At 51.2% G+C, this 22,306-nt stretch overlaps 10 protein-coding genes across 10 annotated transcripts; 5 read left to right on the forward strand and 5 right to left on the reverse strand.

The window, feature by feature from the left end:
• Positions 1–3,034: 3,034 nt before the first annotated feature.
• Positions 3,035–5,435, reverse strand: M431DRAFT_82203 (hypothetical protein; the record flags this gene model as incomplete). The annotated part of the gene is made up of 2 exons (XM_024923132.1): positions 3,035–5,230; positions 5,295–5,435. The coding sequence occupies 2 exons, from the start codon at positions 5,433–5,435 to the stop codon at positions 3,035–3,037; spliced, it is 2,337 nt and encodes a 778-aa protein (XP_024776647.1).
• A 1,431-nt stretch (positions 5,436–6,866) lies between these two features.
• On the forward strand, positions 6,867–8,502 carry M431DRAFT_506709 (hypothetical protein). The gene is made up of 2 exons (XM_024918847.1): positions 6,867–7,876; positions 7,936–8,502. The coding sequence occupies exons 1-2, from the start codon at positions 7,290–7,292 to the stop codon at positions 8,273–8,275; spliced, it is 927 nt and encodes a 308-aa protein (XP_024776648.1). The 5' UTR covers positions 6,867–7,289; the 3' UTR covers positions 8,276–8,502.
• Positions 8,412–10,260, forward strand: M431DRAFT_391134 (hypothetical protein). The gene is made up of 4 exons (XM_024914798.1): positions 8,412–8,746; positions 8,822–8,942; positions 9,007–9,172; positions 9,250–10,260. Exons 1-4 carry the CDS (start codon positions 8,589–8,591, stop codon positions 10,194–10,196), a joined length of 1,392 nt encoding a protein of 463 aa, XP_024776649.1. The 5' UTR covers positions 8,412–8,588; the 3' UTR covers positions 10,197–10,260.
• M431DRAFT_391115 (hypothetical protein) lies at positions 10,261–11,082 on the reverse strand. The gene has a single exon (XM_024914797.1). It carries the CDS (start codon positions 10,978–10,980, stop codon positions 10,324–10,326), a length of 657 nt encoding a protein of 218 aa, XP_024776650.1. The 5' UTR covers positions 10,981–11,082; the 3' UTR covers positions 10,261–10,323.
• Positions 11,083–11,464: 382 nt separating this feature from the next.
• On the forward strand, positions 11,465–12,774 carry M431DRAFT_506711 (hypothetical protein). Its single transcript, XM_024918848.1, has one exon. The coding sequence runs from the start codon at positions 11,640–11,642 to the stop codon at positions 12,543–12,545; it is 906 nt and encodes a 301-aa protein (XP_024776651.1). The 5' UTR covers positions 11,465–11,639; the 3' UTR covers positions 12,546–12,774.
• A 1,043-nt stretch (positions 12,775–13,817) lies between these two features.
• M431DRAFT_80094 (hypothetical protein) lies at positions 13,818–14,255 on the forward strand (the record flags this gene model as incomplete). Its single annotated transcript, XM_024922900.1, has 1 exon — positions 13,818–14,255. The coding sequence occupies one exon, from the start codon at positions 13,818–13,820 to the stop codon at positions 14,253–14,255; it is 438 nt and encodes a 145-aa protein (XP_024776652.1).
• Positions 14,256–14,424: 169 nt separating this feature from the next.
• M431DRAFT_81478 (hypothetical protein) lies at positions 14,425–15,643 on the reverse strand (the record flags this gene model as incomplete). The annotated part of the gene is made up of 3 exons (XM_024923047.1): positions 14,425–14,630; positions 14,664–14,790; positions 14,888–15,643. The coding sequence occupies 3 exons, from the start codon at positions 15,641–15,643 to the stop codon at positions 14,425–14,427; spliced, it is 1,089 nt and encodes a 362-aa protein (XP_024776653.1).
• Positions 15,644–15,911: 268 nt separating this feature from the next.
• On the reverse strand, positions 15,912–16,748 carry M431DRAFT_80410 (hypothetical protein; the record flags this gene model as incomplete). Its single annotated transcript, XM_024922941.1, has 1 exon — positions 15,912–16,748. One exon carries the CDS (start codon positions 16,746–16,748, stop codon positions 15,912–15,914), a length of 837 nt encoding a protein of 278 aa, XP_024776654.1.
• Positions 16,749–17,923: 1,175 nt separating this feature from the next.
• Positions 17,924–19,600, forward strand: M431DRAFT_81160 (hypothetical protein; the record flags this gene model as incomplete). Its single annotated transcript, XM_024923007.1, has 3 exons — positions 17,924–18,424; positions 18,482–18,850; positions 18,917–19,600. The coding sequence occupies 3 exons, from the start codon at positions 17,924–17,926 to the stop codon at positions 19,598–19,600; spliced, it is 1,554 nt and encodes a 517-aa protein (XP_024776655.1).
• Positions 19,601–19,880: 280 nt separating this feature from the next.
• On the reverse strand, positions 19,881–22,206 carry M431DRAFT_518685 (hypothetical protein; the record flags this gene model as incomplete). Its single annotated transcript, XM_024920371.1, has 3 exons — positions 19,881–20,988; positions 21,059–21,181; positions 21,245–22,206. 3 exons carry the CDS (start codon positions 22,204–22,206, stop codon positions 19,881–19,883), a joined length of 2,193 nt encoding a protein of 730 aa, XP_024776656.1.
• Between the last annotated feature and the right edge of the window lie 100 nt (positions 22,207–22,306).

A 22,306-nucleotide genomic window follows, 5' to 3' on the forward strand; every position in this document is an offset into this window, starting at 1 on the left:
CGCGCCTTGCCTTGGCCCTTGCTTCTCGTCGCCAGCACAGTGGCTTGTACCACCTGTCTCGTCGCCGTGTCTTCGCCTCATCGTCACCTTACAGGCACAACAACAAAACAATGCGTCACGGCACAGCCAAAAGCGCAACGGCGCAAAGGCGCAAAGCCACGCGCGAGGCTCCGAGGAAGTGGAGAGAAATGCGAGCCACATGGGGAGGAGAGGTCCAAAGCCTCCATCGTCTGGGCGTCAGCCGCTGATCTCGACTGCAGCAGCACGCATCACAACCCGTTGGCCATGCCTCTGGGCTCTGGCTAACAGCGTCGGCCTCACCATGGGTGCTATCTCCGGGGTATGAGCCATCCAAATGGAACTTGTTCCGGCTCTTCTGGGGTGGCCAAGGCAAACAAGTGGTGCAAGTAAATCCGAAAAATACCACCTCGCGACGCACTCGGTGGGCCCTCCGTGTGCTCCGATATTTGGCCAATTTCTGGTCCACCTTGGGTCCCGCCTTTGATCAACGCAATCGCGGATGTCAGTCACGGCGGTTCGACTCGAGCCCCCCGAATCGTGGACAAGGCGCCGTTCCTGTGTTTGGATTTTGCATGCGAACGCATCCAATCCTTGAGCTCCATGTCGGAGCGATTGTCCGTGCCGAAGATGTGTGTACTGGGCAATAGAGGGCTTAGCAGTACCAGGCAGTAAGAATGCCTGTCTTCCTCACCGATAGACAGCCATGGATCTCATTCGGTTTCGCGTGGCCCCCCAAGGAGCTTCTACTGGAGAGTACTTTGCGATTGGTGCGAGTTATTAATAATTACCTTATCTCGTGTTGTTATGCTTTCTCCCGCAACCACTTGCAGCCCTAGCCGGATCGGAGCGAGCATCACTTTGTATACCTGTCTGTGCGGCGACGCTTCCGTTCATCCCCCGCTGCAGTTTGTGGCTAGCATGATGCAAGTTCCGACAATTTTAATTTCGCCCTTTGATTCAGAGGTCCTAGCTTTTCGAGTCCAGTCGATCCTCGCACCACGTCCCTTTGCGTCAGATCATTCTCGCCGAGCTGGGCAAGCAAGGATCATACCACGCGGGTGACTAAGACGCCGTTGACATGTGTTTCCAGACGAGGGTCGTCTGATGAGAAAAGGATGGCTTTTCGTCCTGCCTTGTAATTGCTACGCCCTCCAGTATTCGCAAGCTTACTACGGTACGGAGTACACAATGAACGGGCTTGATGCGAGGGATAGAGAAGAAGGGGAAAAAACAAAGCACTGCGGCAAAGACAAGACATGGCAGCGCGATTCGGGCCGTGACGTGTCGAGGGCCGCTCACAGCGGCTGGCAGATCTGAGATCCAACTGCTCGCAAGCGCGTCTCCCAAGCTCCGCATCTTCCGGTCCCAGCCGGTGTGTGCTCTGTACATACGTGCATGAGATAATCAAACCCCCTTTTTCCCCTTCTTTTTCTCTTTCTTTTGCGTCCTAGTGCAAGTAAGCATTATACCAAGATGGGCATGCCACCACTCCGCACTACGTCCTGAACTGTCCAAAGGCTTTTGCTACCCCGTGCCGACGGCAAACCAACAACAAAGCAGAAAAGGGAACCAGTGGTTGGATGTGCCATTTTAACCGCAATGCCGCAACGGATGACTCGTGGGTGTCTTGTCTTCCCCGGACCACGAGCTGCTCCGTTTCCCACGATGTTTTCTTTGTCCTTCAGCGATCTGCCGCCCTGCTGCAACACGGGGGACACCGTAGGCAGCAGTTAGAAATTGAATTCCGTTCTCTGCCTGTTGCTCGCGGTACTCGACTCGGAACAGCCGATGGCTCTCATTCAACGGCTAGCGGCATCTGCTGTCCGGGGTGGAGCAAGCCCTCGTGCTACGGGGAGCAAGGGATTTGCACTAACAAGATGAAAGAGGAGCGCAGCAGGCAAATTCGTATGTACGAGTCCATTGCAAAAATGGGGCACCGCCGCGAAACGTTACCCGGGACCCAGACCCGGCTTATTCTCGGCACAGGATGGAGACGAGATTGTGGCGGCCGGCTCCGGGAAAAGGGAAATCACGTGACGGTCCTTTTTGTGTCTCTGGTCCGGCGTTGGGGGCTCCGCTTGGGGAGGGCCGAAAAAAGGATCACGACGGGATTGCCGTTTTGGTAGACGAGGCCGAGACATGTCCGAGTTTGGGGGGGATGGACGAGGACACTTTTGTCTCGTTTTTTTGCGGGAGGGAGAGTCAGCGTCTAGAGTGCGTGCTAAAAGGAAGTGAGTGCGGAGTATCACATTGTTGTGCTACTTTTAGACGGAGCACGCCTTGGCGCTTCGTGGGCGGCAAAGATGAATCCGCCGCCGAACGGCCACTACAAGCCTCGGCTATCTCAGTTCTAGCCGTGGTCGGCCTTAAGAGAACAGTTCAGCGCTTCGGTATTAGTATTCTACAGAACAGTAACGGCAGTTTTTCTTTGTCAGGACAGTCCCTGTGTTTTTTTCCTCGCTTTAAGCTTAAACACACGGAAATTAATCCGAGACCGGCCCGGGTTCTAGACACTTTTGTTTTTGCTGTGCTGCATCCGCGGTGTTGCACAAGGTGAATCTGGATGGAGCAGCCATTCTTTGTACGTACGAGTGAATAACATCCATTGATGTACTTTGTGGAATTTTTGTTAGACATTTCAGTGGTTGTCGGTAATTATATTGGTAGGGAATACTACGTGAAAGCCGGGGGTGTGTGGATGTAGGATTTGAGATAGCTCGCATTGTCTATAACGGCTTATATATGGCTTGAGCATCAATAGAAATCGTAATAAGATACTGTTAACACATGCATGTCATACAACATTAATCTAACGCTAGGTTTTACTACATACTGTCCCCACTATCCGCCTATCAAATAGCAACTGATGTGCATATACACCCTGCATGGGGCAGATCATCTCAGATGAACAATCTCAGATATAACCTCACTTATACCAGAACCACAACAACCCAGCCAATATGAAGCCTGTTACATGAACAAAGCCCACAACCAACCACGCTGTCACAGCCCGTCAAACTTGATAAGCCGTTTCTCCGCTAGGCATAGACACGGCATACTCCAGCGTAAGCTTCACCGTCTTGCCCGCGTTCAAGCTCACATCCCAAGCCACCTGGCCATCCTTCTTCAGCTTCGCCGAAGCCTTGCCCCAGTTCTCGTCCTTGTTCGCCTTGCCAGGCTCGCCCACAGCAATCCCGTTCGCGTTGTCGATCGCCAGCCCCCTTGGGTACGCGAGTTCCACGCGCAGTCTCTCGTCCTCGGAAACAGGCACCTGATCCAACACAAGCAAATTGACAGCCCTGCCTCCCACAGCACGCGTGTTATTCAACTCAATGGTGCGAACGTACACGGCGCTGTCCTCCTTGGTGAAGAGCCCGACGGAGGCCCGGCGCACGTCGGGCTTCGGGTACGTCACCTTGATGGCAGGGTCGACTCCCAAGCTAAGACTGAAGGACTCGCCGGAGCTGCACCGGGGCAAGGAAGTCTTGCCCATGAAGGTGCCGTCGAGGGTGAGGCTGGCGCTGCCCTTGAGCAGGGCCATCTTGCTGCTGTTCTTGAGCTTGGCCTTGAGGTAGGCCATGGGCTTGTACTTTGCGACGACGGTGTGGCTGAAGACGACGTTGGAGAAGGGGATGCGGGCGACGCGCTGCTTGGAGCCGTTGAACTTGGGCACGAGCGTCTTGAAGCCGGGCAGGTCATAAGTGGTCGTCAGGCCGGTCTCTTCCACTTGGGAGGCTTTGTAGTTGTCAAAGTTGAAGGGCTCCTCGCCTTGGTCGTTGAGGAAAGAGTCAAAGTCGAAGTCGTTGAGGACATTGTTTGACTGCAACGCCGCGTATCCACCGAGAGGCTGTGCCTGCTGCTGCATCTGTTGTTGCGCGTATGGGTTCACGGCACCAGGGGCGGCAGAGCCAAACAATCCTCCTCCAGAGGCTGCCGCTGCTATTGGTGCCGGCGGCGGCGGAGGCAGAGAGGGAGCACCGCCAAAGAGACCTCGCGGGGCTGCTGACCTCAGGGCCTCGGGCTGTGCCGCGGACGACCCTTTCGATCCCACCATCATCTTCCGATTGCGGTTTTGTTGATGGAGCACCATCGGAGCATGCATGTGGCTGCGGTTACTCGAATGTGACGTCTCCTCATTGCTGCGAGTGATGTCGGGCTGGTTTCCTAGAAACTGTGATGACTTGGCGAGCTTGATGCGCCAGGGGACGAGCGTCGGAATCGTGTCGTAGAGGCTGGAGAAAGTCGCCTGCGACGTCGAGAGGGTGACCTTGCAGCTCTTCCAGGACTCGCTGGTCTGGTTGGTGAGCATGGCGTCAAAGTAGAGCGTGGCCGAGGCGTTTGTAGTTGACAGCTGGAGGTCGTAGGCCGGCGTCCAGTACGCCGCAGATGTAACGTACGAGAAGGCCAAATCGACCTCGACAGGGCCGGCATCCTCGTCGCCTTCATCTTCAGCCACCGAGACCTTGACGGTGTCGACATCGCTAGACGTGGAGCCCCGACGAGAGGTCATGGGCGTAAAGGCTGCGACTTCGAGCGTGATGCGCACGCTGTATACTTCCAGGGGCCAGAATTGTTGCTGCTCGTCGCGCAGACGCTGCCTCTCTCTCTTGGCCTCACCCTTGAGCCGATCCTTGAGAGCCTTTTTCTTTTCTCTCTCCTTCTTTGCCTGCGCCTTAGCCTTGTTCTCTTTGGCATTCTTTTTGTCTTCCTCTCGCTGCAGCTTGTTGTACTTCTTTTCAGCCTTTTCCACCTCCTTGTTGAGTGACTTTTGAAGGTTGTTGCTGTCCGTCAGGTCCTGAAAGGCCTTTTTGCGCTCCTCCCTGTACTGCTCGAGGGTGGTCTGGATAGAGTCGCCGTTCTTGTTATTGTTGTTGATGCCAATGGCCTCCAAGAGATCTAGCCGTCTTTGTGCGTTGCCTGCGTTGTCGCGGGCGGCGGCTAATGCATCTCGAGACTCTTGAAGTAGACCTTGAGCAGACTTCAGTTCATGGCTTTCTGCCTTTGCCTCATCGTCGGAGAATTCTTCCTCATCTGAATCGGATTCGGACTCAGAGTCAGACTCTGGGTACACCTCGTGGAAGAGCTGGCGGTTAGTTACTGACTCTACCTCCAGGTTGGTAATGGTGGCGCTGCCATTGGTCTCGACTTTGATTGAATCTGAGTCGACGGTTTGACTGAGCCCAACAATGGTAACTTCGTTTGTGCCTCGCTGGAGTGAGTTGTTAGTTGATTGGAGCTAAGGATAGGTTGCTTGAACTAGCGGGATAGCTTACCTTGAGCTGAACGCCTTTAATCTCTCGATATACTTGTGCCCGAGAAGGAAAGAGGGTTACCGAGGGTGTGTTGAGATCGCTGGCCAGATATTCAATCTTGTGGACGGATTCCAGTTCACTGATGGCAGCTGAGGCACCCATTGTGTAATGCTCTTCACTCAGACGTATAGATGACACAATAACTTGGTTGAACTGAGCTATAAATTGAATGACTACACTGGATGCCTTGTAATAAAAAGGAGATGATGATTGATTAAAGAATTGGGGAAAATGAAAGAAGGATGTCTGAGTCTTTTTATAAGCCGAGTGAACACATACATGTACCTGCCAAGAAACCGTACGACTTAAACATTGAATGTAAGGCGTTTTCTTTGTCTACTTGGACGAAACAAGTTGGCTTCAACTCCGCTAACTTCCTAGATCAGTAGGCTGCAGCGCAGGCAGACGCGGGGCAGAAGCGTGTAATTGCATATCAGAGTCACACTGGCCTCATTTCTCTTTGTTTCGCCGCCGCCTGATTCGCCCGAGATTGCATATGCCACGTCGTCTTTGAATTCTAACTAACAAACATGACGCGATACTGGCATCTGGCTGTTTCAAGGTTGCCAATTATTGGCTCCCTCCTGGTCGCGGGGGGACTCAAGATGCGTCATGGCCGTGACTTTTAAAGTGGCTACCTGAGACTAAGGCAGCTCGAGGGATAGTCTTAATTTGTTGGCTGCCAATGAGGAGACGGCTACGGTTCCGCTTTGGTCTGGCCCGGCAACTAACTGAGCTGGAGTGGCTGAGCTCGAGTTGAAGATACTTGAGATGGATATTGGGTTACCCGGTTGATGAAACTGCTGGAGATGGTTTGTGTTGTAGCTACGTGGTTTTAGGAGATGCTGGCGTTGGGCTACACGTATACCAGCCTATAATTGAAGCCAGCTACTGGGAAATGGCGCTCTAGGCTACCAGAATTATTACAACGTAGGCAAGTAGGCACGAAATCGTGCTTGATCTATACAAAACAAGCTAGTGTATGCAGATATGCGTATTGCCAGGATGAGAGAATCCTCATGTTGAACTCAATGCTATACACTTTTCAGCAAAAGTTTGAAACCCGGGTAAAAACGAGGAGACCATCCTGAGCATCAAGGTAAGATGGAAAATTTAGAAGCGACTCGTGGGATTGTTGCGGATTTGTATTGGGTTGCTCCGGCACTGTATTTGGAGAATCCATGTGCATACAACGATACGTCTTTGCTTATGGAGAAAGAGAAGGCGAAGACAGCGAAGGCAGTGGATAATATTAAAAACTTTTAAAAAAAATTGACAAAGGGGTTTAGGGGTAACAGAGGAGGCTCTTAATAAGCTGCACAGACTGTGGAAGAACCTTGGCAAGGAGATGTGGGATTCGTTTACACCAACTTGTCGGTGAGTCCTTGTGCTCAGTCAGGGTCATAACGAGGCTATGGACTGTGTAGAGTGGATATCGTGATACGGATAATCCACTAAATTGCAATGATATGGTGAGCAGTGGAAGAGATTCTGTTATTGAATATTAAGAATGTCGTGAGGATGAGAATTGCATCAAGCAGCATTTGCCTCCAATCAATTTCTCCTCGTGCTGCTGCGCTACTGTGCAATCCCCAGCAAGGCCATGCATGGATGGAGCTCTGCATGCACAATTCAGGGCCCCCACCTGGTGTCAATCTTTCCGGATATACGCATAAACTCATCGACGCCCCGACACATTGCATACTGGCGGTACGGGATGATGCCAAACCCCCACTTTTAACCGTCCTCAGCTTCGTAGGGGTTAAATGGCCGTGTACGAGTAATAAAATGCAATAGTGCTATCATAGCCATAGCCTTACCAGCCACCTCCAATTTGGCGCTCACCAGGTCTATTCCAAGGAAGCCTTTCGCTCATCTCCAAAGCCGTGACTTGACTCTTGACGTCTTCTTCTTCCCTCTGCTCTGCTTTGCGTGACCATAGACAGACTGCCAGCCATGGACTCCCGCTCGCCCTTGAAGACGCTCGACCCCGAGCCCATTGATTCGCCCGTGTCCAGTAGAGCTTTCGGCATCACATCCTCAGGACCTCTGCCTATGCGACCGGCCATGGACCAGCAGCCCGATCACCCGAACGACATGGACCTGCCCAGGGCGACACCGGTTACACGCGCGGCCGAGTTCAAGGCCAGCGACTTCCCGCCAAAGCCCAACGAGTATCCCAAGGCCAGCGACTACCCCAAGGACAATGGCTATCCCAAGCCTCACGAGTTCCCCCCAAGGCCGTATGAGTACCCGGTCAGGCCGATGCAACAGCTGCAGTCCCCATACAAGCCCACGACGCCCCAGCTCGAGCTGGCGGACGTCAAGTCCAACTGCCAGCGCAATCTCAGCCACCTCATCTACCTCCAGAACCAGCGGCGCGCATTTGGCTACTCATCGCAGGCCGTGGATCTGGAGTGGCAGATCCGAAGCCAGACCGGCCTCTTGATCGGCGAGCTGCGGACGCTTCAGGATGAGGTCCGCAGGCTGGTCAAGAACGCCAAGAATCACCGATGGCGACGATGGCTGTTTGGTGGATTCATGTAAGATTCGCGCCTCTCTCCCTCCTTTTGCGAACCTCTTGCTAAGTTGACATCTCCAGCGCGTCGTTTATTCCTCTTGTGCGCAAGCTGTTCCGCCGAGGCACAGACGTAGAGTCGCGAGCTTCTTCTAACAACACCGAGTACGCATTCCGCAAGTCAAAGGGTCTCCTCGCACGGATCAAGGACTCGGTTCTCGGCCATCATCGCCTTGCTAGCATCGCATTCTTTGTCTTTTCCGTCATGTATGTGTTCCAGAACGAGGTGACTTTGCGCGTGGCCAAGACGATGCAGAAGCGCCTCAAGAAACTCTCACAGCGACTCGAATACGGCAACCAGGAAATCGACGAAAAGGATCTGAAGCTTCTGGACGGATGGAGGTGGAGAGTGATTCTGTGGTGAAACGAGCTTGCAGGGAGCTTGCATAGAGTTTGGCCGTTTTTCTACTAATGGGGGCTTTGGAATGGTGAATTGGCTGCGAGAATGATGATGACGATACATATCCTACTAAAGGTGCATGATTGTAACGAAGCTTGTGCACAAACCGCAACCCAGCGTTGGGTTGCTCTTGATATATTTCCTTAGTTCTACATACCACGTCGATAGCCTGAGCATGATTTTAATTTCATCATAATTTCTTTTTAAAAAGTTGTCCTTGTACTGCGGATGAAGAATCGCGTCTGATTGAGCTTGGACTTTTACGCCGACAGAAGCCATGGAAGATGCTCTAGGCCGCACTCAGCACGCCAAAGCTGGGACGGGATCCCATAGGCCACTGGCCAAGGAGTCCAAAGATGCATACTTTCGCAATTTGTACACAAAAGCACCCGATTTCAAGGCGATTGCTCTCCTAGATCCAGATTTTGCTGCCGTGTTTGTCTTTTCTCCCTTTCCTTGACCTATCTCATACCTATGTATCTTGGATAGTCAAGCTAATGTGAGAAACAGCATCAAGGGACGCGACCTAAACTTCAACGATCCCAAAGCTGTTATGCAGCTGACCAAGACGCTGCTCAAGGTGGATTTTGATCTCAGTATTGAGCTGCCAGAAGATCGGCTGTGTCCTCCAGTGAGTTGGGCCATGGTTTTACTTTCCGTTGCAGACGAGACCAGACCCTAACATATGAGGCTAGGTCGCGAATAGACACAACTACATACTGTGGCTGAAGGATCTGTTGGACACGACATCATATGATGAGCCTGGCAGGAAAGTCGTTGGACTCGATATCGGCACCGGCGCAAGCTGCATATACCCGTTGCTTGGATGTGCCCAACGCGCGTGGTCATTTATCGCAACTGGTGCGTTCTCCTGTTGCTGTTTGCATAGCCCAATTAAAGTCTCTGCAGAAGATACTGACACATTGTTTTATAAAAAGATATCGACCAAAAAAGCTTGGAGTGGGCAAAGAAGAATGTCAAGCTCAATGACTTTGACAGTCGAATCCAGGTTATTGGCCGCAAACCCGACGATGCCCTCATTCCGCTGGATCACCTCAAAAAGGATTCCATTGACTTCACCATGACGAATCCACCCTTTTACGAATCCGAGGAAGCAATGGTAAAGAGCGCACAGGAGAAATCTCGCCCGCCATTTACAGCTTGCACTGGTGCGAAAGTAGAGATGGTGACGCAAGGCGGCGAGGTCGGCTTCATCAACCGTATCTTCGAAGAATCTCTCGTTTTGCGTGAACGCGTCCAGTGGTACACCGCCATGGTGGGATTCCTATCGAGTCTCACGCACATTGTGGATAAGCTGCGGGAGCACAAGATAGACAACTACGCCATCACTGAGTTTCAACAGGGCAACAAGACGAGACGGTGGGCGATTGCGTGGAGCTTCCAGCCCTTGCGGCCTGCGCAAAGCGTTGCGAGAGGAACCAAAGCTGCCTTGTCGAGGAATATTCTACCAGCTATCACGGAAGTTGTTGCATACAAGATGCCGCTAAAAGGGAGCGTGGGCAGCTTTGCTGAGAATCTGAGCGGTGCCATTGCAGCGCTGGATCTCATATCGTGGAACTGGGATAGGGAGAAGCTCGAAGGGATTGGAAGAGCGGTGGACAAAGTATGGGGACGGCCATACCGGCGACGGAAGAAGCGAGAGATGGAGATGGAGGCGAATGGTGAAGAGAAAGCAGTCAAACCCATGGCTGAGGAGCAGATTTGCATGTTTGGCTTCAAAGTTGCCGTGAGAGTCGGGAGAATGGATATCTCTGTTGAAGCGCGGTGGTTGGAAGGGCATGATGAAAAGGCCTTGGAGAGTTTTCAAGGATTTTTGAAGTCGGCGTCGGAGAAGGCTGAGGAGGATGCGAAGAAGGGGGCCTAGGAGATGGCTGATGCTTTACTCTCTCAGAGGGGCTCTATTCTTCTAAGTTTGACGATGCTGTCTTGTCTAATAACATCGACTCTAATTGACAATTGCTTTATAAATCTTCACCACATTGCACAAACTCTCACGGCAAATGCTTATCATAACCCGCCTTGATCAGCCTCTGCCCAGCCTCCCACACATCGTCAGGAATCTCCTGCTCAATCTGAAACCCACGCGCCGGATACTCCCTAATGCGAATCAAATCCCCCACCATAATACTTGTGACAAGATCCCTCGGATTATTCACATCAGGGTACTCATCAAAGCTCAGCGGCGGCGAAGACACAGCAAACATCGTCCCCTCCTCAGGCCACTGCTTCCGAAACGTCGCGTACGTCCTCCTCTCCATGTACGGCTTCTGCACTAAAACAAGACTCTTGAACTCGAACCCTTTTTCCCGGAGCAGGGCGTGCGTGAAGCGGACGTTTTCGCCCGTGTTGCGCGCCTTGGGCTCGACGATGATGCGGTCTTCGGGGACGCCCATCTCGCGGGCGATGGCGGCGAAGACGACGGCCTCGGGCTCCGTGAAGAGGCCCTTTGTGAGGGCGCCTGAGTCGCCGGAGAAGATGAGGTAGGGGGCGAAGCCGTCGAGGTAGAGCTGGGCTGCGTGGGCGGCGATGCGGGTGTCGAGGCTGCAGAGGCAGAAGATTGCGTCTGCGAGGAGGAGGGGCATGTTCATGCGGTGGTAGTTGTAGACGAGGGTGGCGTCTTTGTGGGTTTGGTCGCCGTCAGCAGTCATTGTGAATGAAATGTATTGATTTGTTTTTTGTGTGTGAGTGAGGATGAGTGAGTGAGTGTTGAGTGTAAGTGAGGACTGTGAGAGACTTATATGTAAGATGAGAGGCGGGATATCGAGGCTTCAGCCGCTATACGAGAGTGGGGGGCTGTGTTAGCACGCCCTTTGATGTTGTGAAGCCGTTGACGGAGTATCCTAAAAGGGAACTATGTTCGAGATGTATCAAGCGGTCGAGCTGTTATTGTAATGGCTTCATTTTTCTGTGTATGAGGCTGCTGGCCAATGTCTGAAGGCGAAGAGATGCTTGTGACGGAGTATTGGTTGGTGGGGGGAGCTTCGTACACATGTGATGATTCCCAGCTGTGAGCTTCATCTGGCAGCCAAGCGAGAGGGCATCAATTTTTATGCCTAGTGACATACTTTGAATTATTTACACGCTAATAATTATAATCTCAGTGTATAATTTGTTCATATCAATTGATATACGAATACTCAGATGGAGCCAGATAGCTGCATCTTTACATAACATGTCCTCGCTCATTTAGCCGATCGACACACAAGCTTCCCCATCTCATCAACACCACCCACAATAATTCACATCTCGCCACACAGCACTCACACCAAAACATCATATCCATTGAAATCGAAAAAAAAAAAAAAACATGGCTTCCTCGCACGCCTCCGACCGCGATGCCCTCACCAAGCGCGTCCTCCCCGAAATGACCCTCGCCCAAGGCCGCTCCCCCGCCGCCGAAGCCCGCATCGACTCTCTCCACCCCGCCGCCCGCGACTCCGCAGCCGGCCGCTTCAGCATCGCCGGCAACGCCGTCATCACGGGCGGCACCGGCGCCATCGCCATGGTCGTGGCCAGAGCGGTGCTTCAGCACGGGGCGTCGGGTCTGATGCTGATTGATCTCAATGTTGAGACGTCGCGGGATGCGATTCGGGAGCTGCGGGACGAGTTTCCCGATGTTAAGATCGAGACTCGTGAGGTTGATGTCACTGATGAAGAAGCTGTGACAAAGGCCATTGATGAGACAGTCACGACGCTGGGCTCAGTCGATATGCTAGTCTGTCTTGCAGGCATCGTGGGATGCGCACACGCTCTGGACATGCCCATCTCTCAATGGCGAAGAGTCCTCGACGTCAACACCACAGGAGCATTCATCTGCGCCAGAGCAGCAGCACGAGCAATGGTCTCACAAGGCAACGGAGGCAGAATCATCCTAACAGCATCGATATCCGCTCACAGAGTGAACTTCCCACAGCCGCAAGTCGCTTACAACGTTAGCAAGGGGGCATTACTCATGCTCAAGAGCTCGCTGGCGGCGGAGTGGGCGAGATACGGCATCACGGTGAACAGCATCAGTCCGGGATACATGGATACGGTGCTGAACGAGGGAGAGGGACTGGCTGCTGCACGAAAGGTTTGGAATGAGAGGAATCCGGCTGGGAGGATGGGGTTGCCGGAGGAGCTGGCTGGGGTGGTGGTGATGATGTTGAGTAGGGCTGGGTCTTATATGAATGGGGCGGATGTTGTTGTTGATGGGGGAGGACATGTGTTTTGAGCGGTTGATGCCTTTATCGTATATATGGATTATCACTTCCAGGTTGTGATATTTTGCATCTTTGAGATGTCCAAGTTTACAATATAGACGATGCATCTATGGCGCAATACACCAGTGTGCAAGTCACAGCCGAGCAACACCACCAAGGAATGCAAAACAACAACCACAAACCTTTGAAAACGGCTTATCTGAAACCCCATGACTACCCAAATCAATAAATCATCTATCAAACCATGTCTCTCATCTCTACTCATCCAAATTCCTCCGTCTAAGCGAAATCCCACCAACACCGGTCCAGGCCACCACCACGTGGGCTCCCTTGTGGCGCCTAGGCTAAGGCCAAGCCCGCCTCTATTTTTTCTCTCACCACCTTGTCTAGACAACTAAATTGCCCGTTTAAACGTTTGATTCATGCATGCAGGACCCTTGTTACGCGAGATGCAACTCACTTCCGGGCTCTTAAATCGTGCGTTAGACTGTAATGTGTAAGTAGGGTCTAATCTTCACTCCGGAGATAGCATCTACTACTTGATCCGCGTAATCCTCCTACTGTTCAACCTCGATGGAACACCTGCTGCAGATACCTTCATCTATTGGAAAGCCATTCTTCACAAAATGCACATTATTCAGTCAAACATGAATATTATTTGATTAACAATAATACCCTTTGCCACCAGCATCTCTCCATCCCGCCCATCCATCTCACAAAGCCTCAAAGCCCGCTTCATCCACCCAACGAATCACCTCCCCCACGTGGGCTTCACAAACCTCACCGAGATGCTTGCTCCATTGAGGGGTTTAATCGACCGTTGCACCAACTCCACGCTTCCGTATTACCTTTTTCTCTCGCATGCCCAATTTGCAGCGAGTAACGCGCCGGAAAGAGAAAATGTGCGGGCTAGGCGTGTCTCGCTTCGGCTGCCGTGCATTCTTGGTCGCGAGAAATCGGACCTGGGGGAACCGGCATCTGCTTCAGCGACGGGATATGGTTGGCTCCAAAGGGCGGATCGGCGTTGGAGGGGTCTCAGACCACCCTTGGACAGACCGGGAAGGCAATTTAATCTATCTCTCAACTTGGGCTGCAAATAGAATAATGGTGGTGTCCCAAGCCGGCAATCTTGGGCTCCCGTAGTGGTGGTGGCCCCTTGATATAAACAACACCATCACCAGGCTGTCTCCCCGTCCAACTGCTTGCTCGGGCCATGGGCACTGTAGCATCCAAATCTCCCCCTTTTCGCTCGTGAATCGCATCTCATCTCATCTCATCTTAACATGGACAAAGTCACCCTATTGACGGCATCTCGGCTCGAGCCCACCGTGGCCATCCGGCCCCACTCGACGGTCGTTGCCCGCCTTGGCAGAACCCTCGCGATTCCCCTTCAATTACATCATCGTTTCAAGCACATTTCCTCATTCATCTGCCTGCAATCGTACTTTATCTCCTCCATTCTCCTCATCAGCACGCGACATGCTTTCTTCTACGCATTTCTCGCCTCCGCCTTTCTTCTCAAACACGCATTCGCCATGTCCACCAAAGCAATTGTCGACGCCTGGGACTCCAAGAGCATCCAGAAAATCCGCGCCCGCATCTTTTACGAATTTGCAGTCTTTATCCTCGGCTGTGGAAACGCCATCTTCCTCATCCTCTTCTGGCCTGGCTGGCTGCTCATCGGCGGTGCCTTGTTTGCCCTGTGGCAATTAACTGGCTGATTGATTCGATTCATCGATTGGCCATATTTCTGAAATATCCAATCAAGAAAACAACAACTCCCACCTACATGATCCAGCTGCATGGATCGGCGACACGCCGAACAGTTATTGGGCCGATTCTTGGTTGCTCGATTCTTCCATTCGAGCTCCATACACGCGCTCAACCTCTTCATTTTGAAAAGAAAAACGTATTTCCACCAGTGTCTTTCCGAATCTGCGCCGAATAGTCCATCTCCGGATCAAACTCTTGCCAAGTGCTGGCTGGGTATATATGCTTATGCCTTTCATACCACCTACGATCCACCACTTTTGTCAAAGTCGGGTCCTCGTTGAACCCTTCCAGCGTTGAGACATCTGGCTGTCGCGCCTTAGCCGCTGCCGCCTTCTCAGCCGCAGTCACCAAAATACCAGTGGAAGGATCCGGGTCGAAGTCGGTCGAAGTTGTGCGAATCGGCGCTTCGGCGCTGTAATCGAAGATGGGCTTGCCACCGGGGCCAAGGCTCTTGTTGACGACGAAATAATAAAAGTCGTAATGCTGCATAAGAATTAGCGTCTCTGCATAGAAAGCGATAGAAAGCGATAGAAACATCCAGAGCGATAGATAGACGAATGCATGAATAGACAAGACTTACATGAGGAATTATGACAGTCCCTCTTACCAACATCAAATCGTCCACGCCAACCCTAGCCCATGCTCTCTGTGCATTTGCCTGCTCTCCAACTCCAAGCTCCGCACCAACCTTGCGGCTCTTGTCCAAAAAGACCCATATGAAGTCGCCCTTCTTCATGCGGACTGTCCCGCCGGGGATGTTGGCGCCATCGTAAAACACAAACGGTATCGCAATCTCGGTTGCCTTGATGGATTCTTGTAGAGCAACAAACTCGCGTCGCAGGGCCTCTCTCTCGGCAGCTTCCTTGCGCAGCGCCGCCTTTGTCACTGCTTTGGGGGCCAAGCCAACCGCAGCATTCGCCTTGAACTTGGCTTTTTTCTCGCCTAAAGCACCGTCTTTATCGCTTGAAGGCTCAGAAGCGGCGCTCGCGCTCACGTTTTCGGATTCGCCAGCGTCATAGTCGTCGTCGTCGCCAAAGGACAGAAGCTTCTTGCCTGGGTTCTTCGTCTTCTTCTTCAGCTTCTTCTTCAGCGGCCCCGGGCCAGCGCTGCCGGCGGAATCACTGCCAGCGTTGTCAGGAGTGCCTGTCAGCGAGCGGTCCGGTTTTGACGTGCCTGAGAGCGCGGCCTCGCGGGCTTCGCGCTCCTGCTGCTCGCGGACTTCTGCGCGCCGCTTGCGAAAGTCTGAGAGGGCGACGAGGCCGACGGTGTTTGTCGACAGTCGCTCGTTTGTTGTTTTGTTTTGAGGCGTAAAACGCGAAGCCTGTTGGTTTGACATGGCGGCAATGCCGATGCTGGGATCGAGCAGTTTGTGATGAGAGAGGATGATTTTGGAGCTGTCTGCGATCTGCTATCCGCCTACAGTCCGATAGTGGATATAGTGTGAGCGACTTGTTTTGACACTGTAAAAGCTTCCAGCTTCTTGATACCCTAGACTTGACCAAAGAAATTGTAAGAGAAAAGATTCAATCAAGGGTTCTATTTTCAATTTTGCATTCATTAAAAGCTTAAAAGAATCGCGTTCATAAACCCTCTTTGACTATCTATTAAGGAAGTCTAGTGCCCTTCCTCGTTGCCTGTCCCACCAACGAATTTGTTGTGTCATCCGCATACCTTTTGTAAACATCAATGTATTTCTCACTCTCGCTCCAAGTATTCTTCACGCTTTCATGATTCTCAACAGCACTCATCCATGAGCTCCATCTTGTCCACTCGTTATTGTCGCCTCCTTCTTGTGGTAGCTGGAGACCACCCGGCTTATAGTAATCAAGCAGCCATAACCGTTTCGCCCATGGAATCAAGCTAATGTCCACCAAGCTGATACTCTGTCCCAAAAACCAAGGACCTTGGGCATCCATCTCCGCCACAAGAGTCTTGATGTGACCATGAAGCTCTTCTCGTGCTTGATCAATAGTGAAGTCTTTATCCGGAGTGTGCTGCAGGAACTTGTAGAAAGCGGGAATGATTCTTGTGCTGATGTGGTCCATCCATAGTCGCGCCCTGGCTTTTTGGTATGGGTCCGATGGCAACAGGCGAGGACCGTACTTAGACTCATCTGAATATGCATCTTCAAGATACTCAATGATGATAGAACTCTCAAAGAGTGGCTTCTGCTCCGTTCCGGCTGCATCGACGGGCACAGCGAGAGTGGGCACTAGGCCGCGGGGATTCAGTTTGAGAAACTCTGGTTCTTTCTTGTATGGATTGATCTCCACGTATTGATGGGGAATCTTTTTCTCTTCCAAGGTGATCCAGGCTCTTTGAACAAAGGGACAGAACCATCCTCCATATAGCTTGAGGGGTTGTTCGTCTGCATGGCGAGCTGCTAGCTGAGCAGCGGCGCCACTTGGTGCTGAGTGAATGGAAGTGTCGACACTGGGCATTTTCTTTCACTTCTTCTCGATTGATCCTGGCGAAAAAATGAGAGTGTTTGAGAGGGGGATTTTTGTTGAAATTGACAAGAAACAGGACGATTGAGCCGAGATACCAACTACGCATATTCTTCCAAGATCCAATGACGTTATCCGCTCGCGCCCCGCGTGACGATCCCACCACCTCAGTGATGTATGCAACCAACTTGTGATATTCGAGGGGTAATTAATATTCGTGCACATATTATGGCACCCATGTATTCTAGTGAGGCAAATATCTTGTGCAACATTGAGATACACCTTGAATCTCATCGCCAGGACCCCAATCTAGGTGTAAGCCGAGTACAATCGGAGACGCCTACTTGAAAGCGTCGTATTTCTCAACTTTCTGTAAGGCTATAAGGGCGTGTCCCTTGTAAACATAGACAAAGGGTCTTATCGGACTCCAAAAACTGGTCTCAGTTTACCTAAGATACCTCGAGATATGGCTAGGCACCCGTTCTACTGATAAAATGAGGCTGTTTACCTGTCACACGCAGCGGGCTGAATTTCTCTGGCTAGATTAAGCAAGGGGGATGCAATCCTCGAGTTTGAGCACTGACAACTATCGGCAAGTTGCAGAATCCTTTGCAAAGTATTTTCAATGACCGGGCCAGTAACTGTCCAATGAACCGAGCCATACCTGAGGTAGAAGCGGGGCGACTGCAGTGAATTACATTTTCCATATGGTGATAGTTACACGTACTGTCAGAGAAGGATGAGTGACTTCTATCACACTCACCGACTCTAGCTCACGAGACAATAGATGCCGATATGACATTAGAGTAGCTTGATGCATGATTGGTGTGCCCGTCATGCACAGCCCAGCGAATGAAAGTTGCTATCCGAAATTGAGTCAAGAGACATTGTCGGCCTCCCGCTTAAAGGTCTAACAACTCATCCCTTGAGGGAATGCTATCAAATGCTGGGGTATTTATGTGATCTGCTGCCAAATTTTCTCGCTTTATCTCTTCTTTCGATACCGTCTCGGAGACATGACCTTTCTGAGTCTGCCTTACCACCTTCTTACGTTTCGGCATTCATCATACAGGACACTTTTTAGTTACGCCCCTAGAAGGCATTGGATGGTGTCTTCATCCTCCATTCCTAGCAATACGTTTTCTTCTTCTTCAAAACAGACAGGTGCTATGGACTCAAACTTAGTAGCTCATCTTTCTCTCTTGTCATTGGATAACAGCAAAGAAGATGCGGAAGAACTCGCTGCAACGCCCATTTTTACACAGGCTGTTCACGAATATGGATCGTCTTTAAAAACAGCAACGAGAAAGCCGTTTGCTCAATACGGACTTCTTGCTGGAATTATTGAGAATACATCTGCAGCTCAAAACGGCCCTGCATTTGATCCAAAGGATCCAAGGCTGTTCTTTAACACATCAACTCCATCAAGCGTCTTCATTTGCGGCAGTCAGGGCTCCGGAAAAAGCCACACCTTGAGCTGCATTTTGGAGAATTGTTTAATGCAGTCCAAAGCCAGTGTCTTGCATCGTCCATTAACAGGTATCGTATTTCATTACGATCCTTGGGTATCTGCTTCTAGGGGCTCGCCCTGTGAGGCCGCCTATCTTGCCTCAGCCCAGAAGATCTCGGTCAGAGTCCTCTGCCCGCCGACCAACGTGAAACAGATTGAGGTGCGTCAAGATGAACGACTTAAGATCAAAAGGCTTATACTGTTAACACTTTTCTAGGGGATTTATTCTAAACTTCCAAATGTCCGGGTCGAGACTCTTCGAATCAACCAATCGGATCTGAATACAAAGAGGATGATGGACTTAATGGCCATTAGTTCCGTACAGGGTGGCATGCCACTATATATGCATGTAGTTCAGCGTATTCTGAAAGACTTGCGAATCGAGCAACAAGAGAAAGAAACAACTTTCAATTACCGCGACTTCAAGCAGCGTTTGTTGGATGCCGCTCTGACGCCTGCCCAGCTCCAGCCTCTCCAGCAACGCCTTGAAACTCTGGAGAGCTTCATGGTAAAGGAGCAAGTTGTCCATATCTCCAAGAAGAAAGCAATTCAGAGCCAAGGTAAAGCGAATAGTTGGGAGCCCAAAGTGAGTTATCTTACCCTCAAACAAATCTTGGTTTGTCAATGCTAAACAAATGGAAATTTTATGTAGACCGGTCAGCTCACCATTATCGACTTATCATGCCCTTGCGTGACAGAAGAGACGGCGTGTTCTCTGTTTAACATATGTCTCAGTCTCTTCTTGGAGCAGAGTCCTCAAGTCGGTCGTGTGGTTGCGTTGGACGAAGCTCATAAGTTTATGACGGACACAGCTGAGTGTCAAGTGCTGACGGAGTCGCTTTTATCCAATATTCGTTTGCAACGTCATTTGGGACTTCGAGTTATCATATCGACTCAGGAGCCTACCATATCGCCCAAACTATTGGATCTATGTTCTGTGACTATCGTGCATCGATTCACTTCGCCAGACTGGCTCCAGAGCTTGAAGAAACACCTAGCAGGCGCATCTCTTTCACTACTGTCCAAAGGTCAACACACCCCAAATGGGCTGCCTAATGGCGATGACAAGATCAACGGCGTTAGAAGCGTCCGTGAGAATCCCAGTGATGTTGCAGCAGAGCTCTTCGGCAAGATTGTTGCTTTGCGACGCGGAGAAGCTCTCCTGTTCTGCCCATCGGGCATAGTTGGCGTGCGCACGACAGCCATTAAAACAGAAAACGGGTCTCCTGCAAAGAAAACAAGTCCACAGCTCATCAAACTGTCTTATGGACACCTAAAGATTCGGGTCCGGGAGAGAATCACTCAGGATGGCGGGCGGAGCATTCTTGCAGTATAAGTCTAGTGAGCTGAACCTTGTATGAAGCAGACGGTTAGTAATTGACTGCGTCTCTATAGAGAGGGTAGAAAAGGGTAGGCACAAACATTGCAATTTCTCATGGAGGAATCTCTATCAGACGGATACTGAGATGGAGATTCAGGTTGAGAGCTACATTTGTATTTGATGAACTTTTGATCCATTCCATAGCAAAAAAAAATCCTATGCCCCTATCTTCGATTCATCATCTCATAAAATTAAAAACATATTCAAGGTATCACTAATCGCATCCCGCACAGTCTCAACCATATTGAGAATCAGGCATCAGCGCCGTCATATCGAAATTCAACAAGTTCTGTAACACCACATCATCCATCACCAAATTCATCTGGTACACCCCCATCGACTGCGTCCCATCCATATACTCTATCGGCGTCTCCACGGCAGACGCATTCGCCGTGCTATCGTCAACCACCCCCCTGAACTGACCGTGAGAGAACGACACGCTCTCCATCGAAGTCGGCGTAGACTGCTGCTTCATCGTTGAAGACTTGAGTCTCTTGTTTCGTGATGCTAGTCGCTGCATGTATGTCCGCGCGGCTTGCTCTCCGCCAAAGATGAAGCCTATGCCTGACACTAGGCTATCAGTATCTTGATCTGATGCTGAAGCTCCATTCCCCATGTCCACCAGGCTCAACATCTTGAGCAGAATTTCTCTCCCGCGACTAGCAACAGGAGACACACAGCCTTGATCTTCCATGATTAGAAGATCCTCTGCCATATCCCTGATCTGCTGCCGCACATTCAATATTGGCAGCGAGCCTTCAACCAAAAGCAGCGCCGTGACCGTCACAGCAACAGAAAAGATCTGATACGCCTGAGGGAGAAACTTTTGCAGCGATGTAATCGATCTGTTGGTCCGAATAGTTCTATACACCGCCAATGCGTCCTCCGCTGCCTCGATGCATTTCGCCCAAGAGTCTCCGAGGCGGGGAGACAGAAACGGGCGATACATTCGGATGCGATGCGTGCTGATGCATGTGCGGATGATGTGATTCTGCCAAGTGAGTATTTCTCCAAGGGGCTGTGGTAATGGAGGTGGCCGACCATCTTGGTCTAGCTGAAAGAACCAGGGGTAAGTTCTGGTGATTTGGAGAACTTCATCGTCCAACTTGCAGATGGCATCATAGGATTTGGTATCGTCGGCGTTGCTATTGCAGAGATGGTGGTTCATTAGCTTGAAGAACCGTGCTCTGAAGATGTTGAGCATCATAATAGTAGGTTTGTCATGGGAACGTGGCTGTAAGAATGAGTCGGTTATGTCACTGTCGTTGCAGTTGAGTGGGAAAGGGACCCCTGGAGACTCTAAGCGGATGAGCGGAGGGCGATCTAAGCAGATGGATTGGAATCTTTTTGGTGAAAGACGGTTAGCTTAAGTTTTACTTGGAAATTCATGCGTGATGATATTGAGAGACCTACGTATCCGAATCAATGAGATCCCACCAAATGCGATGCCTCATTTCATCATGCAGTGTTTGAGAGGGGGTCAAGTCTTTGTCCAGTCCCAGATTCTGAGCAGTCCGCACAGCTTGGCCCAGTCGTCTATACAGTTGAGTTAGCGAATAAATAAATGCATCTTGATATACCATCATGCTGACGACTTACGAATTCAGTGCATCAATCCCATTAGTGGCGTACCAGTAAAACTGCGTAATAGAAAACGTCTGAAGCTGCACAATACACGGCTTCGACTCAAAGTCTCCAGCTACCAACGCCTGATGAGAGGCCCTATGCCACACATGCGCAAGGTCTCGCACAGACTCCTTAGGACAACCGAATATTTCCACCGTTGCCGGCGGAATGTACAGGGCGCTGACGGAGATGATGGTGAAAACGAGGGCTGTAAAGATAAAGTCCAGCTCGTGGTCATCTCCGGCATCCCAAAACTCTTCGTACTCGCGACGGAATGATGGAACGTGTGTGATCTGGAAGATCCAGTTGATGTGATCGATGTAATAGTTGAGCAGTAGGTCGCACATGGACCGTGAGGGCAGGGCAGACCGCAGCTGCGTCTCCCAATATCGTCTTCTGGTTGCCCCCTCCATCATGTGCCACAAGATAGAAGGTTGGCCAGCAGTCTGAATCTCAGCCAGAAGCTGTGAAAGCGAAGAAACAGGGATTGACGTAGTGTTGGCGTCTAAGCCGAGAGCCCGGAGAAAAAAGGCAGTGTCTTTGATATCAGCTCCGGGAGCTTTGAAACTATTCCGAAGGCGAACCAGGCCTACGTTCGTAGATCTGAGAACAATAGGATCTCGGGCTGGGACTTCCAAAGGCTCATCAATGGCCTCCGACTCTGCAAGATCAACATCCGCCAACTCCGATCCAGCATCGATATCGGTGTCCCGGACGGCTCCCTTGGCCCGGCCTCGCTTCGGAGGCGCCGGATTCTGGCGGCACTGAGCCTCCCGACGATAGCGGATGCAAGTGCCGCAGGGCACCTCGCGGTCGCATTTCAGCTTGTGCCGGCGACAGGCAAGGCAGCTCAGGGGCTTGCGGCCACCGCGCTGGGGTCTCTTTTGGCTGCTGTCGATGCCGGCCTGGTGTTGGTTGACCGGAGATTCGGACATGTGGGCTGTTCGGAGAAAGAAAAGTGAGCCCCGGTCGGACAATGTTCAGCGAAGGGCGCACAATCAAAGCAACAGAGAAACAAAAAAAGGAATAAAAAGT

The sequence above is a fragment of the Trichoderma harzianum genome (assembly GCF_003025095.1).
Source record: "Trichoderma harzianum CBS 226.95 unplaced genomic scaffold M431scaffold_4, whole genome shotgun sequence".
Taxonomy (NCBI): domain Eukaryota; kingdom Fungi; phylum Ascomycota; class Sordariomycetes; order Hypocreales; family Hypocreaceae; genus Trichoderma; species Trichoderma harzianum.

Bases quoted from the DNA above. Each gene is read 5' to 3' on its own strand.
- M431DRAFT_391115 (XM_024914797.1), bottom strand. From the start codon at position 10,980: ATGACTGCTGACGGCGACCAAACCCACAAAGACGCCACCCTCGTCTAC.
- M431DRAFT_506709 (XM_024918847.1), top strand. From the start codon at position 7,290: ATGGACTCCCGCTCGCCCTTGAAGACGCTCGACCCCGAGCCCATTGAT. The intron at 7,877-7,935 runs GTAAGATTCGCG...TGACATCTCCAG, and splicing joins TGGCTGTTTGGTGGATTCAT to CGCGTCGTTTATTCCTCTTG.
- M431DRAFT_506711 (XM_024918848.1), top strand. From the start codon at position 11,640: ATGGCTTCCTCGCACGCCTCCGACCGCGATGCCCTCACCAAGCGCGTC.
- M431DRAFT_391134 (XM_024914798.1), top strand. From the start codon at position 8,589: ATGGAAGATGCTCTAGGCCGCACTCAGCACGCCAAAGCTGGGACGGGA. The intron at 8,747-8,821 runs GTTTGTCTTTTC...TGTGAGAAACAG, and splicing joins GATCCAGATTTTGCTGCCGT to CATCAAGGGACGCGACCTAA. The intron at 8,943-9,006 runs GTGAGTTGGGCC...ATATGAGGCTAG, and splicing joins AAGATCGGCTGTGTCCTCCA to GTCGCGAATAGACACAACTA.